At 42.5% G+C, this 18869-nt stretch overlaps 1 protein-coding gene across 2 annotated transcripts in view; it reads right to left on the reverse strand.

Moving 5' to 3' along the window:
• Window positions 1–206: 206 nt before the first annotated feature.
• Window positions 207–18869, reverse strand: part of LOC311265235 (uncharacterized protein) — a 22530-nt gene continuing 3867 nt past the window's right edge. The window contains exons 2-9 of one of the 2 annotated variants that reach the window (XM_084366675.1): window positions 13773–13867; window positions 13291–13372; window positions 11666–12035; window positions 9742–9816; window positions 6135–7261; window positions 4624–5453; window positions 4161–4394; window positions 207–2034 (exon numbers count right to left, since the gene is read on the reverse strand). In XM_084366675.1, coding sequence (XP_084222801.1) covers window positions 1781–2034; window positions 4161–4394; window positions 4624–5453; window positions 6135–7261; window positions 9742–9816; window positions 11666–12035; window positions 13291–13372; window positions 13773–13867 — 3067 coding nt within the window. In that variant the 3' untranslated portion in view covers window positions 207–1780. Of the gene's footprint in view, window positions 2035–4145; window positions 4395–4623; window positions 5454–6134; window positions 7262–9741; window positions 9817–11665; window positions 12036–13290; window positions 13373–13772; window positions 13868–18869 lie in introns of both variants that reach the window. The other variant, XM_084366674.1, reaches the window with a different exon arrangement.

Raw genomic sequence — 18869 nt, forward strand, 5'->3', positions numbered from 1 at the left:
CAGTTTTACACAGAGGGGAGGAAGATGTTTTCTTTAATTATCTGAACATCTTTAACTGTAGGAGGAACTCTCACAACTAGTCTCTGAACTGTTTTTGGTTTGTGAACCAACACCTCCATCTAGTGTCTTAAACAGTGAATTTCATGAACTGTAAATACTCACTGACCATTATTATGATTGAAACAAATAACCACATCACAAAAACATTGAGTTTTAAATTTTTATAAGACTTATAAAAAAGAAAAAACATAACACAATAACCAAGGCATGTCATACATTGTGTTTTTTCTTCGTTTCTCTGAGGAGTATTTACAAACAGGCTTATGTACAGATAGCAATAACTCAGAAATGGAAAAAGCTACATATAGTCTAGCACAAACAACCAGTTAGCATAATGATAATATATTTGTTATGTACAATGTAACTGGCAAGGCTAGAGCGAGAAAGAACATAAAGATTCTGCAAAAGGTTTTAAATAACTTCAAGTATCTGTCATGAGGTTTCATGGAGATTTTAGTCCGATGGACGCAGATTTCCAGCAACACTGACGAGAAACCAAAAATCTGGTCGAGCTGCTAACCGTGTAGTGTGGCTGGGAAAGGACAGGAGGAGCTCTAGCCGTCGGGGGGGAAAAAAACAACACAGACAATGCAACAGACGTGGTGACACAGAACAATCACTTATTTGATAAATGCCCAGAAATTTTAACACAACCAAGAGGAATATCCTCTCCACATATAAAGTGATGTCCAGCTTATCGGCCTATAGCACCTTTTTTACTGCTATGAATAACAAATGTGCAACAGGCTTAAAAAAAACAAAAAAACAACAACAACGACAAACAAACAACGGGAAATGGTATGAAATGGTAGCTTTTTGACAACAGTTTTTTGATGTGGTTGAACTAAACATCTTAGGTATCCGAAAGTAACGTCACAACATTCTGAGGCCATTTAATTGTCTCTCTCATGAAACCCACAACTGTCACTCGGGAAAATCATCTCCGTCGTGATGTTGTGCTCCATATTTAATTAAAAAAAGAAGCATCATAGTAACTGCAAAAGTGTAACTCACTCATCAACTAGTACCTTACATGTAAATCAAGGTCCATATAAAATGAAACCATAGTCAGAATTGCACAGTCAGCTGTATGAAAAGAAGAACTAGCTTGTTGGAGGAAAGATCTGGCTATTCTTCTAGGTTAACAGTAGTTAGGCCTACTCTACGGTATATAGCCACTATTAAGAAAAGTGTGGCCCGAGCACAGGCCACTTGTCCTATTAACGTCTCCAAGTGCATGAAACACTAAATGCTACTTCACGACGTTCATATAACAACACTGTAGGGCTCAACTGCCTCCCTATGGTTACATTTCAGTTTAGTGTGTCCATTTTGGAAGGAGAGAAAACAAAGTCCATTTACAACACGACACAGGCTGTGGCCGGTGCCGTGGTCTCTGAAGTCCCTCCGAGGCATGTCTCAAACGGCACCCGTCCACGTGCACTGCTTTTGACAAGACTTTAGGAGCACCGTAAAGACTCTCGTGTAATTTTTAAGACCGTAAAGTAGAGCAGCAAAGATTCAAATTTCCATTCTTGTATGGCTCAAAATAAAAAAGCCATCAGATGTCAAATTAGAAGCCATGTCAAAAACAAGAGTTGAGTGAAATTTAGGACCGTCCTCTCAAAATTAGTGCATTTCCTGGGCAGCAGGGTACCATTTGAGAATCTGCTCTGATCAGCTGCACAACACCCCTCCCTCCCCCGATCACTCCCCCCTCTCAGCAGACGGTGAGCGGCATTGGCTCACTCTCACGCCGCTGGTTTTTCTTCAGAAGCTGAATGCGGTTGTGGCAGTAGAACTTGATGGCTCGCCAGTCGCGGTGGTTGCTGACCAGCAGGGGGCACTGCTGCAGGCAGCGTTCACAGTCCGCCTTGGCGGGGACTCGGAGCTCGGTGATGTTTTGGGTCAGGTGCTCTTCGACTGCCGCACGCTCAGCCTCCGACCAGGGACGCTTCAGAACGCCTCGCTTGCCTACAAGTGCGGAGAGAATAATGTCAGTTCATACGTGTTTTAACCATAGTGGAATGGCCAGCAGCGGGCGACTCCTCTGGTTGCAAAAAGATGTTCAATTGTGTGTAATCCTGTGAGAAAATTACCCTCCATCTCATCTGATTTATTACCAAGATTTTTCTAGAGTTTATGGACTCAGTCGCTAGTTTTATGATGTTGATTTTGTAAATATGGTCCCATTTAAAGTAAAATAGATGATAAAGCAGAAACACAATTTTCTCGGTCAGCTAATTATTCCTTTCCAATCAATATAATTATGTATGTCATAGTACAATTGTAAGTAATGTAAGGATGGAAATGGTGACCTACTATGCAAGTCAAAACGCTTGTTTTATATTTTAGTACGTTTAGTCAAATTTAAGGCAACATCATTGTAGATCCAAAAACTATTTCACTAAAAGCTCAATTTAGTAGCTGTTCTGGAGCTTTCCATCATAACAAACGATCTTCATTCACAGTTGGAGTTTGCCTCGCGGTCACAGAATTACAGATGTTTCATTTTTCTGTTTTTTTCTTAAAGGACTCCTCATTCCTGTTGGCTTAAATGCAGATGTTCAAACTTTATTCTCCATCTGATGATGAAGCTAAAGTGATACGATCAAAAGCTCCACATGAGCTACTAAATTGACCTTTTGGTGAGGTTGTTTCCAGCAAAAATTCTGGATATTTTTTGTTCACGTAAGCCACATTGTCCAAAAGTACTTGCAGTGTTTGTACTTTTCCAGGTTGCGGTCACTGTATACATGAGGGGTATGATAACGCTGGAATATATAACCTTTGTCTCCCCCTGGTGGCAGTTAGGTTTCTCTGCCATAAGCTGATGAAAAATGCAGCTACACGTGTGCCAGTGCTGGATGGAACTGATTTGGCAATATGAAAAACTTTGATTTGTATGTAAAAGTTTCATACTCCAGAATTAACACCAAATTCACTGGTTTTCATGTATTGCTGACTGTGATATGAAAGTGAGCAAGCACTGATAGTCTATAGTATCAATTTTAGAAGTAGATGGGAGTTGATGGGACTGATGAAGATACAACTTCCAATGAGAGCATTTTCATTCAGCTACAGAGACACTAGCATTCCTAACTTCACTTAAAAGGCAAATGTATCCCTCAGCTTTTATTTTATCAGTTTTAAGATGAAACAATGCCTCAGTTAATAGATTACTCAATCCACAGAAAATAAATATGATTTTAGTTGGGGTTTTTTTAAGCAAAAAAAATGCCTACGTTGAGAACAGGAGCTGGTGTTCTTTGTCTTCTATGATAGTAAACTGAATGTCTTTGGGTTTTGTTCTGCTGGACAGACCTCTGAAGATATCACCTTGGGCTCATCTTTAGTTGCGGCTCTATATCAGATTTACAATTAAAATTTGAAATGGAAATCACAGTTTATGAAAGATTAATTTGCATCTTCCCAGATATGAAAATTCTTGATTGTGAGAAGCACAGATTCTGACAATAACGATAACATTTGCAAATATAAATTTAAACATCACCTAACAACCAGTGGGATGGAACAGGTAGGACTTTGGCTGCAATAAGCAGAAATTTCATTAACAAAGCTCTTTTGTCACTTTAAAATAGGGAATTCTGAACTTGTCCACATTATTTTGTTTCTGCTGAATGTGCTCTCAGCAGTGTGCCTTTCTTGCAATTTGACCAGTGAACTTCGCCTGCTGGGATAAACATGTACCAGTAGACTTCACCTTCAGATAGAGACTTGGAGCTTGTCTGAGGAACCGAACAGCTTGAACTGCTCATGAGGTGAACGTTTTCTCCTCTGTCTCCTTGGACACACATGCAAACACACACAAGTGAATTCTTACTTTTCCTTGCTTTTTTCAAATTTCAAGTAGTTTTTGTTTTCCTTTTGTTGTTTTATCACTGATGTGATTTCATTTGTTGTTTATTTTTCATCATCTCTATTTTGTTTTATTTGGTTTATTCTGAATATTTTTTTAGGTGTAAGTGGATGTTTTTTGATATCTCACCAGCACAATTTTCTTTTCATAATTTTTCTTCTTTTTTAATTGTGCCATTGCACCTATACTCTAAACCCAAACAAACCTGATGTGGGCTGACCTGAGCCTCTCCTGCGGTTTGCCGCTGGAGGTGGAGGTGGTGGAGGGGGTGGCTGGGTGTTCTTGAGCTTCTTGGGTCGTCCCACACGCCCGTTGTTCTTGCCCTTCCTGACATACAGCAGGGTAGGTGTGGGGTTCGGAGCAGGGGCGGGGGCGGGCGCCTCAGGCTTCTCCTTCACCGGCTCCCCTTCAGACTCTCCCTCTGAGTAAGAGTCTGCAGAGTTTCCTGACATAACTGGAAAGGAGGCAAGAAAGAGAAACACTTTGTCAGTCTAATCAGTCACTACTCTCTATAAACTGCTAACAAACACCTCCCATTCACACACACCACTGGAGGAAGGGTCATAATCCTTTTCCAGCCAGAGGATGTTTGACACCACACAGGGAGGGATGATACAGCTCCTCTTGGACAACACAAAAAGACACCAGTCCCACTCATTCATTCAGCCATCCAAACATCTCACCATCCAGCTCCAGGCAGATGTGGTTCAGGCTCATTCCTCTGAACAGCACTCCGTCTCTCTCTCCACAAAGCACGACTCGGCCCACTCTGCCCATCAGGCCTGGGTCTTGGCCAATTCCGGCACAGTTCTGTGTCACATGGTATTCTCTCTCCAGGAAGTGCTCCAGCCTCTCCACAGCGCTGCCTCCAGGCTGCCCAGGCTCCTCTCCTTCTCCCAAGAGCAACAGCTGGGTTAGTATAGCTACCTGCCGGCGAACCCTGGTCTGGGTCAGGGCGCGGGGATTGCGGGTTCCGCTTGAGCGAGCCAGGCTGCGGAGGAGGTCAGTGCCTCGCAGGGGTGTGGCAGGGGAGTGGTATGGCCTGGCGAAGACGTACGGGTTTGTGGGATCGACTCCCACATCTTGCCGTGTCTGCAGGAGGAGCTCCAGACAGGGCTCACAGTGAGGGGGGAGGATCAGGGGCTGGACCCGTCCACGTTTACCCTGCACCCCGACCCTAGGGAGGTGAGGAAGCACCAGGCGCTCGAAGGGGGACAGGGATGCCTCCAATGGGGTGAGAGCTGGAGGGGCTCCAGGTGGGACAGGAACAGGGCACTGGGGAGTGACGCGAGAGCGATATTCGGTGATGGACAGCTTGGAGACCTCACACTCACGTCGCCGGTTATACAGGATGAGGAGAGCCAGGCTGGAATGGCAAAGAAGGCGCCAGGCCTCGGCTGACTGCAGCTGCCGAGACAGGGACAGGAAGGCCGAGTGCTGCAGACGACGGAGGTACAGCACCAGAGAGGACAAGGAGGAGAGGAGGGGCAGCAAGTGGTGACGCCCAGAGCCGCTGAAATGAGAGACAGTGGGCAGTTAGTTTATTTGTTTATCTAAATAATTTGTTTCAAAAACCTTACAAGAACTTAATCAGCAAAGGTTAATCGAACAAAGGTATTTTTTCTCCACAACCATCTAGTGATCTTTGGAAATTACCCCAAAGAGGTTCAGACTCCAGGTTGAAAATCAATTAATTGATCTTAAAAATAATTATTAATTGCAGCCATAGGTAGTTGTACGGTATACTACAATCTAAGTGTACCATACCATATTTTTAATATATAAGCAATCATGTTACTATAGAGCACGGAGGATATTAGAGGTGAACTTTCAGTTGATTTGTGCGCAAAATGAATTATTTGTTTCAGGGCTGCAACTAACATTTATGTATTTCATTATCAATCAATCTGCAGATTGTTTTCTCGGACCATCAGTTTTGAGAAACTGGAGCCAACAAACATTTGGCATTTTCACCTAAAAAATTACAACCACGATTACTCAATTATTCAAATAGTTGCCAGTTTATTTTTCTGTCAATCTATCAGCAATCGGTTAATTAACTCATCATTGCAGCTATAACTTTTTTCCCCTTGATTTGTTCATTAATACCCCTGAATTCACACATTGTGGGCTAAGTTATTGACTATTTAAAGTTCAAAATGTGGTCACACAGCAGGCAAAGACCTCAAGTTACCTCAGCAGATCCTTTTCCTTATCTTCTGTCCCGCTTTCATCTTCCACCTCCATCACTCCATTCTCCTCATCGTCCTCTTCCTCCTCCTCCTCATCTTCCTCTTCCTTTGGTGTCTCTTTGGCAGACTTGCTGTTGAAGGACTGGGGGCACAGCACCTCAACATCGTCCTCCTCTTTGGGCCTCTTTACCTCCACGACCTCTACATCTTCTTCATCCTCGTCCTCCTCCTCCTCTATTTCCTTCTTCAGCCTCCTCATCGCTCCCTTCCTGGACTGTGTCACTGTCACAGGTGGGGGGCTTCGCTTTAAGACAGACACCGGCACTGCATTCTGTCCTCGAGGAGGAGTCAGCACAGGAGGGGTGGAGTTTCTTCCAGAGGAGGCAGGGGATTGATTGGCTGCTGTGAGAGTGGGCGGAGACATGGAGAGGTCCTGGACATCACTCTGTGGAAGATCTAAACTGCGGCTCTGACCCGCGACTTGTGACGACTTCGAGTGCTGCTGAGTGTTTGTGTGAGCTGTGGTTGGGTTTGTGCTCTGTGCATGCAGGCGGGGCATCTGTGTGTAGCGCTCCACCAGGGCGGAGCAAACTTCTGGTTGGTGTGCATGGTGTTTATCTAAGTGGCGGCCCAGGGAGCGGAAGTGGCGTCCACAGTACTCGCAGGTTTGGCGCATGGAGTCTATAGACACTCCCCCTCTGGGGACACTGATGTTGCTTGTGGTGTTGGAGCCCAGCGGAGCCGGAGCTTTAAACACAGGCTTAGCTGAAGAGGAGGAGGAGGAGGAAGATGAGCAGGGAGGGGAGGACTGGGCTGGAGAGTGGGATGAAGGAAGTGGACGGTTGTGAGGAGGAATGCTGGCAGGGGGGCCCGGTGGTGGCCGCCCAGGTGGGGTCCGATGGGGGGTCTTTTTCTTTGAAGGAGTGCCGCGCCGTTTTTTGCGACGGCGTAGTGCGCGCCCTCGGGGGCTGCCGTTGTCTTCATCTCCAGCGTCTGAGTCACTGGCGTCAGAGTGAGAGATGGGCGAGGAGGAGGGGGAGAGGGACCAAGACGGGGTGACGTACTCCTGCTGCTGCTGCTGCTGCCGTTGCTGCTGCCTCTGTGCTGTCAGAGGAAGAGGCTCATCCTCCTGGAGATGAGAGACAGTGACAGGGTGGTAAAATAAGAGCATTTCACCTGCTTTTTGGTGAATTAATACAATGTTAAAAAAATGTGAGTCTTGTTGCATTCAAATTATTTTTTTGTTTTAACAAGTAACAGATTACTTTTTCAATGTATATAATTTCCTTTTTTTGTAACCTGTAAACCTGCATTTCCTTATTTTGAGTTCCTTTATTCTAAGTTTATTTTAGCTGACTAAATAACAAGTTAGTAAATCAGTTTTATAGGATCTTAAGGCTCAATATCTTATCTTATCTTATCTTATCTTATCTTATCTCAATAGCAAAGAAAAACCTTCCATCAGCCCAGAGGTGCTTTTCCTCAACAGACGTCATTGTCACTGTTTAACCAACATAAACCACTGGGATCTTTAAACTTACTACTAGATGAACAGTAGGGATGAGCATGATCAGTTCACTACTCAATTAAACGTTGCTACCCTCACTAATTGGGACCAGAATTACCAGTTGGTTAAACTGAAGTACATCTTCAAATTACATATCGAGATCATTTGCACTGAAATGTCTTCTTTGTCAAATGTTGCTAAAAAATGTGTTTTTGGTTTGACCTTTTGGACAATTATGCTCAATTTTGAGTTTTTCCTGAGTGTTTACCAACTTTTAGATGTTGGCTCTTTTAGACGTTAGTCATTAGGGAACATCACTAATTGGTAAAAGAATCAACAGTGAATTGTCTGCACACAAAGTGACTGTTGCAGTGTTTCCCAATCAGACCATTTATGAAACAACTGACAGCATGATGACACTAAGCATTAACAGGTGAGGTAGCTTGTGCTGTTTTTAATTTGAAGGACCTAAACTTGATGATAACATATGCCTTTTATACACATAATAAATCCATTGTCAAGAGGAGGCAGCGGAAGACTTGATGATAATGATTATGTTGAGTCCAACATCAGTGTTGTCCAGTGTTGCTGCAGGCACAGCATCGCATCACAACTGCATCAACATTTGCTGACTGATAATGTGTTTGTATTGAGAGTCAGTGTTTTTTTTACTGCATAGATGTTGAAGCAAAAACAAGTGTGAGGACCGCTACAGACAGCAGAATTAAGTATCAGATACAACGTTTTTTTACTGTACGTGTTTAAAGAAGTCTCTCAGTGAAGGTTCAGTCAATGTTGGTTTGTTAATTCTTTTTTTTCTTTTTAGGAAAATAAATGGACTTTAATACCACTGTTCTGGCAGAGAAACAGTCAGTACTAACTCCACTGTGCAGCCAAACAAACCCACAGATGTTTATTTTAAATCAGAGTGAGGATCAAAAAGTTTCCAAAGAAACCAAATATGTCAGGATGGATTTGGGGGAAGTTGTGTCATTAACCAGCAACCAATTATTTTCTTTGAGCCACTATGGGGAAGCAGAAACAACTACGAAAGTAGTGTCATTACCCTTCAAGTTGATATGGTGAACTTGTTAGCCAACAGTTGCCATCTGATAAACAAAAGTACGTGAATCATGCTCTGTTTGTGGTCTCTATCAACTCCTGGGGGAAAATATCTGTGTCTTTAGCTGATACACACTCCATGATGTTCACCAGTGCTTTTTCTCTGAAAACAGCTGCTTGTTGTGGCCAAAACAGTGCTATGAGAGCAGTCAGTGAACCAGCAAAGTTAAAGGCTGGACAGCTAAACAATGAGTTCAAACTCGCTGCGTAGCACCAAACAGACAAGCAACAGATTCAGGTGACAATCATGTAGCCAATGTAACTACACATTTACATGTGCCAGACATCCTGAATATTTTTCACAGTTGATGTAATGGCTCACGCAGTCTTGGTTTGAATTTTTCATTCCATACTGTCCAGGGGAAATAAAAGGAAACTGGATGTGAAGTTAAGTTAAGATATTTATACTTCTGTTTACATTTAATTCAAGAAAACGTTTTAAAACCTAACTTGTGTCAAATGTTTCCCTCCTCAACTCTGGGTATGATGGTACACAGGGGCTTTTTTGGGCCGCTTCCCAGCTTTAAACGCTTGACCACACAGGCTACACCCTCCAATAACCACACAAACACAAATTTACTGGCTGCACCTGATTGGACGAACGCCACTCGTGGGCTGTCTGCTCCGGGATTTCAAACCAGCTCATTAGGAAACTTTATCTGAAATGTGTCTCTAAAAACATTTTTGGCCAGAAATAATCCACGCAGTTTCAGAGTTTGTCCTCGTTTTACCTTGACACGGGCGTTTTGGCTTTTTCAGGAGTTTCCAGAGGACGTCCCTAATTTGCATAAACTAGCCATGACCTCAGCTTTATGCAAATGAGCAACAATGCAACACCCTAGCCCTCGAAATGCAACGTACCGTGTGTCCGGTTAAATTAAAATTGGCTGGTGTGTACGGTCCAGTCACCTCTTTTTAAAATAATAAAACTGATGTTTGATTAGTCCGTGTGCTTTTACAAAACTGCCGATTTCTCTTACCTTTTTGATATTGTTGTTATTCTCTGTGTCAGAGTTACACTCGTGTTGTGCTGGAGACACGGTACCACGGAAACCCTGTGGGACACAAAGCAGTCGCATTAAAACAGCCGGCACACTGCTCATTAATGTTTGCCATCACAATCAGCCTCAGCTGTCACTCAGAGAGCAGGAGGACACCCCTCCACAGTCGGTCATGAGCACAGAGGTTGATTAGGACTCCAAATCTCCCACTAACAAGCCAAACAAAAGACGTGAACACAGAGATGTGCTTTGAAACACTGTGAGCTTCTCATGAGCAATAAACATGAGGGTTGTCAATCAGGGTGAGTGTCCATATAGAGTTTATTTCAAGAGTGCCAACGTCTATTTTTTCCCTCCGTTGACGTAGTGTTAACTTAGCTACCTAACTAATGTCAGTCTGCTTCCATTTATATATTGTCACTTGCCACAAGCAGCAGTTTTTTCTCTCTCACGACACAAGCGCTTCTCCCAGAGAAAAATGCTCCACACCCTCAGGCTGGATTACCAAGCACGGAGCAAATCCATCAGCTGATAATAGAAAGCTAAAAACATCTGTGTCAGACTTTATCTCAGCCAAATTACAGATGTTAAAATATGGTTTTGTAGGAACCGTGGTCCCACTTAAAAAGCCTTCGGTGTCAATATCTCAATTTTGTCAATTAAATTTCCATAAACGGATTCTGGTATCATCATCATCATTTAGTTGAGTAAATTGATCCAATCTGATGAGATCCATTAAAGGAACAGATGTCATGTTATAACCCTGGATACTGTTGCTAAAGCACTATAGGTAGAGAGAGAAATGGAGCTCAGCCATCACCATGGTAACCCCATGCCTTGCTTAGCTGTGTGTGTGTGTGTGTGTGTGTGTGTGTGTGTGTGTGTGTGTGTGTACGTGACTGACAGTGAGTGTGCAAAGCTGATCAACAGTGTGTGAATACACATATGGTTGCCTATCTGAAGTCATCAGAGATTGTGCACAGTGTGTGAATGTCTTTCCATACTTGTGAGGACCAAGTAACCAAGGACGGACAGAAAACTGAAATGTGAGATCATTTGAGATAAAGTGGCTGGTTTTTGATTGGAATTTGAGTTTAGGGTTGAGGTCAAAATCGTTTTTTGGTTGAGGTTAGGATAAGAATTGAAATTAGATGGCAAAGTGAGAGCGAGCATGACGAGCGCTGCTCAATCAAAACATAATGTCCTGTAGCTGCATCGTGTTCTGGTCTATTGACGCTACTGTTAGCGGAGAGGACTGATGTTTTTTTCTCTTTACAACTAATTTCTTCCTGAGTGACTGTTGAGCATCAGTGTAAAATGGTGAGTCAACCAGAATCTCGACATCAAGTTTTGATGTTTTTGTCCATTTGTTGAATTGCTGATAACTCGAGCTGCACTGGAAACATCAGAACATTGTCAGGTTTACACCAAAATTTGCATGTATATGCATGTTTTTCAAATGAAGGTAAACACCCTAAAAGATGGGCGATTCACTCCTTTCCCATTGCCAGGAAACAAGTTTTTTTTCCCGTGTGTTATGTTTGACATCACAAAACAGTAAAAAAAACTGTCTTAAAAAGTCTTAAAATTAATATTATTGCTTACAAGGGGCAAATATTAGCGTGTTCACCTGGGCTTTTGGAGCTAGAGCCGATAAACACCTGTGAGTACTGTCAGTCTTTGAACAGGGGAGTGAATAACGATTGTACAAAGTCACATTACAGACAAAAGCCAGATGTTAACAAATGTTTTTTGTGGGTTTTTGTCCAGTGTGAAACAAGGAAGCAAGGACAACAAAATGCAAGACATTGGCAGTTGAGAGTGAAGGAACAAATTGTCTCATAGGTGCTCAAGTGTCTAATACCAGGGACAAATGTGTGTGTCTGTTGTTCAAGGCACTGACCAGGTTCTCTCCCCACTCGGTCAGGCTGTAGTCCACAGTGATCTCCTCCCCCTTGGTGATGTCTCGGATGGCGATAACGACCAAACGCACCTGGCTGCCACAGTGGACCTCTCGGATGCGGCAGTTAGGGGAGGGGGGGAAGGAGCTGGCTGTTGGGGCTGGAGCAGAGGCTGTCGGGGCAGCCGGAGCTGTGGACGCGGGGGTCAGAGACTGGGCCTGAGCCGAAGCCGCCGTGGTTGGGGCAGGAGCAGGGACCGGGGTCGGGGTTGGGGCCGAGGAAGAAGCAGGAGCTGGGGTTGGTGTGGAGGCTGAGCAGGAGCTGGTCTTGGATCCAGAAGAGACTTTGCCATGAGCCTGCTCTGATGGACCACTGGGAGGTTAAGATGGAAAATTGAAATCACCACTTTCATCAGACAACATTGCCTTTGGTAGGTTTCTATTCTGATCCAACGCTTGTGCCAAATATTGACAGATTCCAGTTTTTCACGTTTTCAAATCAGTGTTTTTCTGTCTCGTTTTATTGTATAAGAATTACAGGTATGCATTACTTCCGCCAAAGAGGAGTATCCACATGTTACTTGGATGGAGGATGAGTCTTGGCCCCGAAACGAACCCATTAACTTTGGTGCGGATCTGGATAAAGGGACGGATCCAGGAATTTTTTTTTTGTCATTTTGAGATAATTTTTCAACATTTTTGTTAATTTCTCAAGGAATAATGTATGGATCTGGCATAATTAGGTGGCTGGTGGCTCTATGAGTGAGTACAAAAGGAGACCGTTGGGCTTTGGCGGAGGTACTCGGTACCATTCTAATTTTTTGTACTGTTAAAGGGACAAAAGCTATTTGAGGACTTCACCTTGGGTTCTGGAAACCTTCAGTCACTTTATCGACAAAATGAGTTACTCAGAAAAATAATTGTCTTATAAAATGATAATGAAAATAATTATTTTTTCTGTTTTGTCATATTCTAACTAATCCAGTTCATTGTGAGTACTGTACAGACCGTATGTAGAGGGGTCATATGTCAGATATATGGGTTAAAGGTTGATAGCGGTTCTTTAATCCAGCTTTGCTTTGGATCTGAGTAATGATTTGGGTGTGTCAGTGTCACAAATTGTCGTAATAGGGATTTTTCCAATTAAGGTTAGTGAACAGACGTGACTCTATTGTAATTATGTTTCCTCATTGTATTGTACATTCTGTAGCCGTAGGGTTTATTTCTTTGCGGAAGGGATCCACTGCAGCTGAATGAGTGTAAAGCAAACAGAAAGAATCCACACATACAGTCTCATGCCAGAGCTTCAGGGCACTGATTCTCAATCCTAGTCCTCACAGTGCCGCTGATTTTCTATCCTACTGGCTAGTCAACTGCATTCTTCTGACATCTCGGTTATAAATCAGCCTGATTATACAGCTAAAATGGAAACCAACAGGGTTGGCGAGTCCTGAGGACAGGGATTCATAAGAGCTGCTCACAGACAAAGCTGTCCTCGAGTGCTGAGTTAAGATCAGCCACCATTCATTCTTGTTTGAATCTTGATATACTTCTCTACACATTGATATCTATACAAAATGTTTAACATAACACCAAAAAAACAAGAAAAAACGAGAATGTACACTGACCAGTTGTGAGCAGCAGGCTCTGTGTTGTAGAAAGGCCCTTCCAGTGTGAGTCGTTTATTCTCTGCTGCTTCCTTACGATCACCTGAGAGCACAGCAACAGTCAGTATAAAAGGATTACACACCAAGTATGCAAGGACACACACACACATGCACACAAAGGTCATCACCCCATCTCCCGGAGCACATACACAGGTGCACATCGCAGCACATACATAGGCAAGCACACACACACACACACACACACACACACACACACACACACACAGACACATGCGCAAAAGTAGGTCACACTCACTTGCACACGCTCCACCCCCATACCAATCACACAGCCACACAGACAGATGCGCATGCACACACCACTCACAAACACACACACACACACACACACACACACACACACACACACAGTTGATGGCAGTGAGAATATGCAGATATAACACACACACACACACACACACACACACACACACACAAACACACACCTGGGCTGAAGCTGTGTTCAGGCACGCTCTCCTCCTCAGTGTGTGTAACAAAGACTTTGACGGGTGTCCCTTTCCTTTTCCTTCCACAGCCGCGCCTGCAGAGAATACACACACACACACACACACACACACAGACACACACAAGCAATTATCATTTAATCAATCGTCCTACTGGCCAAACTTCACATCAATCAGGTCAGAAAGTGATCAATAAGCTGATGGCCACCTAATGGATCGATCCATACTGCGTTTCGCCCTCCCATATAGCAAATGAAATGCCAAAAAAACAAACACACAGCAACAACATGGTGATAATTTAAACTGCTTTTTACTGTGTATGACTGGAACATGAGTAAAACAGTTTTAGATTTAGATGATTTGCTCTGAACAATCTGAAGGAAATTAGTTCAGTCCAAGCTAAACTCTCTCCAAAGGGAGTCTTGAACATAATGTCTTAGAAACTTCACACATCAGGTTCAGAAATTGAATACAGCTCAGGGCAAAAGTAAATCTGAATGTTAATAAAAGACCTTAAAGTTTTCAATTTAGAGGCTCACAGTAATTCGAGTACCCTCTCTTGCAATTCAGCCGTTTCACTTGTCAAATATTCATTTGTGAATGTGAATACTGTCCCGTTTACCACAATATCACAAATCGAGGCATTCTTGACCTTTTACCCTAAAAAGAAATCTAAGCAATTATTTCACTTTTAAATATTGAAGAAACTGTGTATGCAGGCTGAACCAGGGCAAAAAGGTTGCCACCACAGTGGAGCTGCAGTGATTAGTCGATTAATCAATTAGTTGAATGAAAGGAAATTACAATCAATTTTTTTACTTTTGATTAACGTTTCAGTAATTTTTCAATCAAAAAGTATTGGGGTTTGGGACTGTTGTTTGGACAAAAGAAGCAATCTGAAGATTTCACTTTGATCGATTAGTCGTGAAAATGGTTGCAGCCCTACACACAGAAAAAAATATAAACAGAAAACGACCTCACAGAAAATGTATCAACAAAAATAAAACAAAACAGCCACTATCATACAAACAAGGCAGAATATCATTTTAATTTTTGATAATAGTGCTGATAAGATAACTGTGTTTCAGTACTGAAACCAAACAATCCTTTTTTTCAAATCCTTACTTAAACATGAACACACAATGAGAAAAACAAAATTTGCATATTTTAAAATGTTGGCCAAACACAAACAGCCATGCAAGAATTCTGCCTGAATAAATAAATACATAAAATCAGAAACCTTCTGATCAAAGCAAAAAAAAAAAGGTAGTACAAAACTCAGCAGATGTTTAATACCAGCTGTCCGTACTGTTGAGGTTCAAAATGAAGCATTGCATGTAAATCTTAACAGCAGAAGAATAGTCAAATGAGCTGGCCAGCCTGTTTCTTCAAATTAAATAGTATGGGATGTGATGCTTTATTTTGTGACTTAAAGTAAAACAAATCCCAGTGGTCAAATCGATGTATAATTTGCCAGAATAACTTCCAGTCAAAAGGTGGGAAAAAAGTAACTAATACCCTGTTTTAGAGCATTTCTCCTGTAACCTCAGAATTAAGACCACACTGACCACAGTAAGATTCTGCAATCTAGTTAGTGTTTATACTCGAGTGCTCTGACCCCTGGATCACCATTAAGGAGTGTGCCATTACCCCAGGGAGCTCAAAAGCAGCCACCTGTGTGAGCCCAGAATGGCCAAGCGAGATTATCTTCTTCAGACTAAATCCATGCCAAAACCGCCTCGCTCACAGGAGCCAAACTGATCCTGCCTCTGCCGATTCTGGGCTAGTTCTGTTACCACAGATCTCAATATTGTTTTCCGTCAGTCTATTTTTTACTCGCATGACATTGGAGGCTCTTAAATCTAGGCCATTGGAAGATCGTGCTTTGGATTTTGAGGTGTTCATTACTGTGTGTGTGTGTGTGTGTGTGCGTGTGTGTGTGTGTGTGTGCAGACAAGAGAGAGAAAAAGAAAAAAACAGAGGAGAGGAAGAGAGAAGAAAAAGGGATAGGAGAGAAAAACTAAAGCAGCAGAAAGAAGACGGGGGGAGAAAAATAAGAAAAGGGAGCAGAAGAGAAAAAGACAGACAGAGACAACAGAGAGAGAGAGCGAGATACTCATTCAGCAGAGATATCAACCAGACCCACTGTCTTTGTATTGATCCACTCCACTCCCATCTGGACTCGTGATACTTTGCGCGCATGCCTGTGTTTGTGTGTGTGTGTGTGTGTGTGTGTGTGTGTGTGTGTGTGTGTGTGTGTGTGTGTGTGCGCACAAGAAGAGTGTGCGGCTGCATTTGTGCTCACATATGTACAGATTTTTTTCCTCCTTGGGAAGCTTTCCTCTGCACCAACCACACACACGTCTTGGCTTCGACAACATGATCAAAAATTAAATATGATAATTACCAAGAAAGCATTAGAAAGCTTATGTATTTTACATACAAGCTTGAGATAGGATCTACATAGACACATATGTCAAACCTGTGGTGGCTGACAGCACACTTAAGACAGAGATTAAACAATTTGCTTCAAAATGGGAATTTCTTAGTTTAGCATCAGTGCTGCGTAACATGATCTGTTACATGTAATCGGTCCAGACGATGTCTTAACTTCCTCCATACTACAACACTGAATTGTGGTATTTACGTATCACAACACTGTTAACACCACATTACCACACAATTCACAACTTTCATGATAATACAACCTCTGTGATACCCAACACCCCTCAACAACACAGACACAGCTGTGTTTTGATAAATATACTGCATTTCTTTATGCCAGATTTAGCTAGTTTTGATCTGCAATATGGCTGAAATCAATGTACCGATGTTAACAAGAATATACCTCTATTGAAATGTACCACAATATGACAGATGTACGCAAAATTACATATGAAATAGTAACATGAGAGTTTATTCTTAACCTTGGAAATAGTTTGACAAAATAAACTTAGCTGAATTCCCACTTACAAGCTTTTTCCTAGAGCTTTCAGCCAAAACTCAAAGGTAACAAGATTACACCTGAGTCAACTCCATCTGTTGATTAAAACTTGATTAGAGGACCATCACCACCACCGTCCATTAGAGGACGTCATCTTGGGCTTTGGGAAACAATGATCGACATCTTTCACCATTTCCTGACATTTATTATACTAGAGCCTGACCGATATTAGATTTCCAGGGGGCAATGCTGATATTATGAATAAGAAATTAATAAGAAGTTATCAAACACATAAAATGGCATCACTGCACTGAAACAGTAAACTTCATTTGGATTTTGACAACCATAAATTACCTAAAGCATATTTTTCTGCACTATAATGTCTCAAAAAGAGTTTTAATACAACAATACACCAATACCAATATATATGTGATAGGCCTATATCAGCTGATAGTATCGGTCAACCAATATACTGGACAGGCTCTTATTTACAGATCAAACCATTAATCGATTGACCAAGAAAATAATCAACATATTTGTTTACAGCCATCATTTCAACCACAATCCACTTTCATACTCAGGTAACAGGAAGACAGCTGAGCCATCTCCAAGACACCTGAGAAAAACTCTATCCACTGATTAAGACTGCAAGATGCAGTTGAAAGCTCCACCAAAAGGCTTGTAAGTAGGACTTTGAAAAACTGTTCGGTCAAATCAAGCTGCTGTCCAAGGCAAAAAACTAAATTTGTCACACATGTAAAACAAAAACTTCAGTCCCAGCCACCAACCTAAAGCATCAGTGGAACAAGGAGATGCCTGGCTGTTCTGTGTAATACAGTGTCGATGAAAATTGTGTCAAGTGCTCTTGGAAATCGAGAAAAATAGTGCTCCAAAAAACCAGAAGAAGGAAATATTTAAAAGCTGTTATTATATTGGCTCAACCATTAAATGTCAGTCACTAAAAAAGTTAACATTAGCTCTTCATCAGGGCTCCAAATGCGACATTACCTTCCTCATTTTTTTTATTTTTGAAATGCCTGGATTGCCTCTGTTTTTCAAAGCGTCAATATTTGAACACCTGGGAATGACATTCAGCAATAACCTATCTTTCTCCAGAATCGCTTATTCAACTGTTAAAACTATTCGAATTGTGCTTAGGGGGAACTATTTTCACCAGACTTTCGGACTTCAACAGATTTTCCTGATGACAGAATTCTCTAAAATGGTCACATAAACCTGATACGATTCCAGTGGAAGACAACGAGTGACAGCGTTGAATTACTGTCCAGGCCGACTCAGAAGTCTGTAGTAAATTAACATAAAATAGCAGAGCTTCAACAGTTGTTCGCACTGACATACATACATGCTGACACACAGACAGGCTTAGTCAACAGTCCGGAGCTACACTTGATCCCAACAGGTCGTCGGCTATTCCCAGAAAAACACACTGTTCCTCAGAGTTTATATTTTACTGAATTATTTTGGGTCTTCTGAGTGTTTGTCTGTGTATTCAGTTCTGGTTCAGCGAGTTTCTGGGAACTTTCTTGCCAACCAAATCTGTCTCACCTCCACTTCTTCAGTGAGCTGACCCCTCAATCTTTCCCTCCATCCCTGTCTCACCCTCTCAATCGATTCTCTCATTCTTCTCTCACTTCTTCACTCCAACACACACACACACACACACACACACACACACACACACACACACACACACACAGTCCCCTCCCGCCAACCCACATGCATGCACAAATACACAAACAAGTCCATACTCAAGACCCACATATGCGTGTGAGCACACACACAGATAGACACACACAGCTTGTCCACATGTGCACACACAAACACACACACACGCACACCCCTCCCCCTATCTGGCCCACATGCATGCACAAACACACGCATACACACAGGCACGCAAACAGACGCTCACTCACACTCACACTCACACACACACACACACTCAGTCACTCACACACACACACCCCTCCCTCTCAGGCTTACAGGCACGCAAACACACTCAGTCACTCACACACACACACACACACACACACACACAGACACACACACACAGACACACACACACACACACACACACACACACAGTACACACAAATATCCTCTCTCTAGCCCGCACG

Source organism: Pagrus pagrus (genome assembly GCF_965226575.1).
Source record: "Pagrus pagrus genome assembly, chromosome: 2".
NCBI classification, from domain to species: Eukaryota; Metazoa; Chordata; class Actinopteri; order Spariformes; family Sparidae; genus Pagrus; species Pagrus pagrus.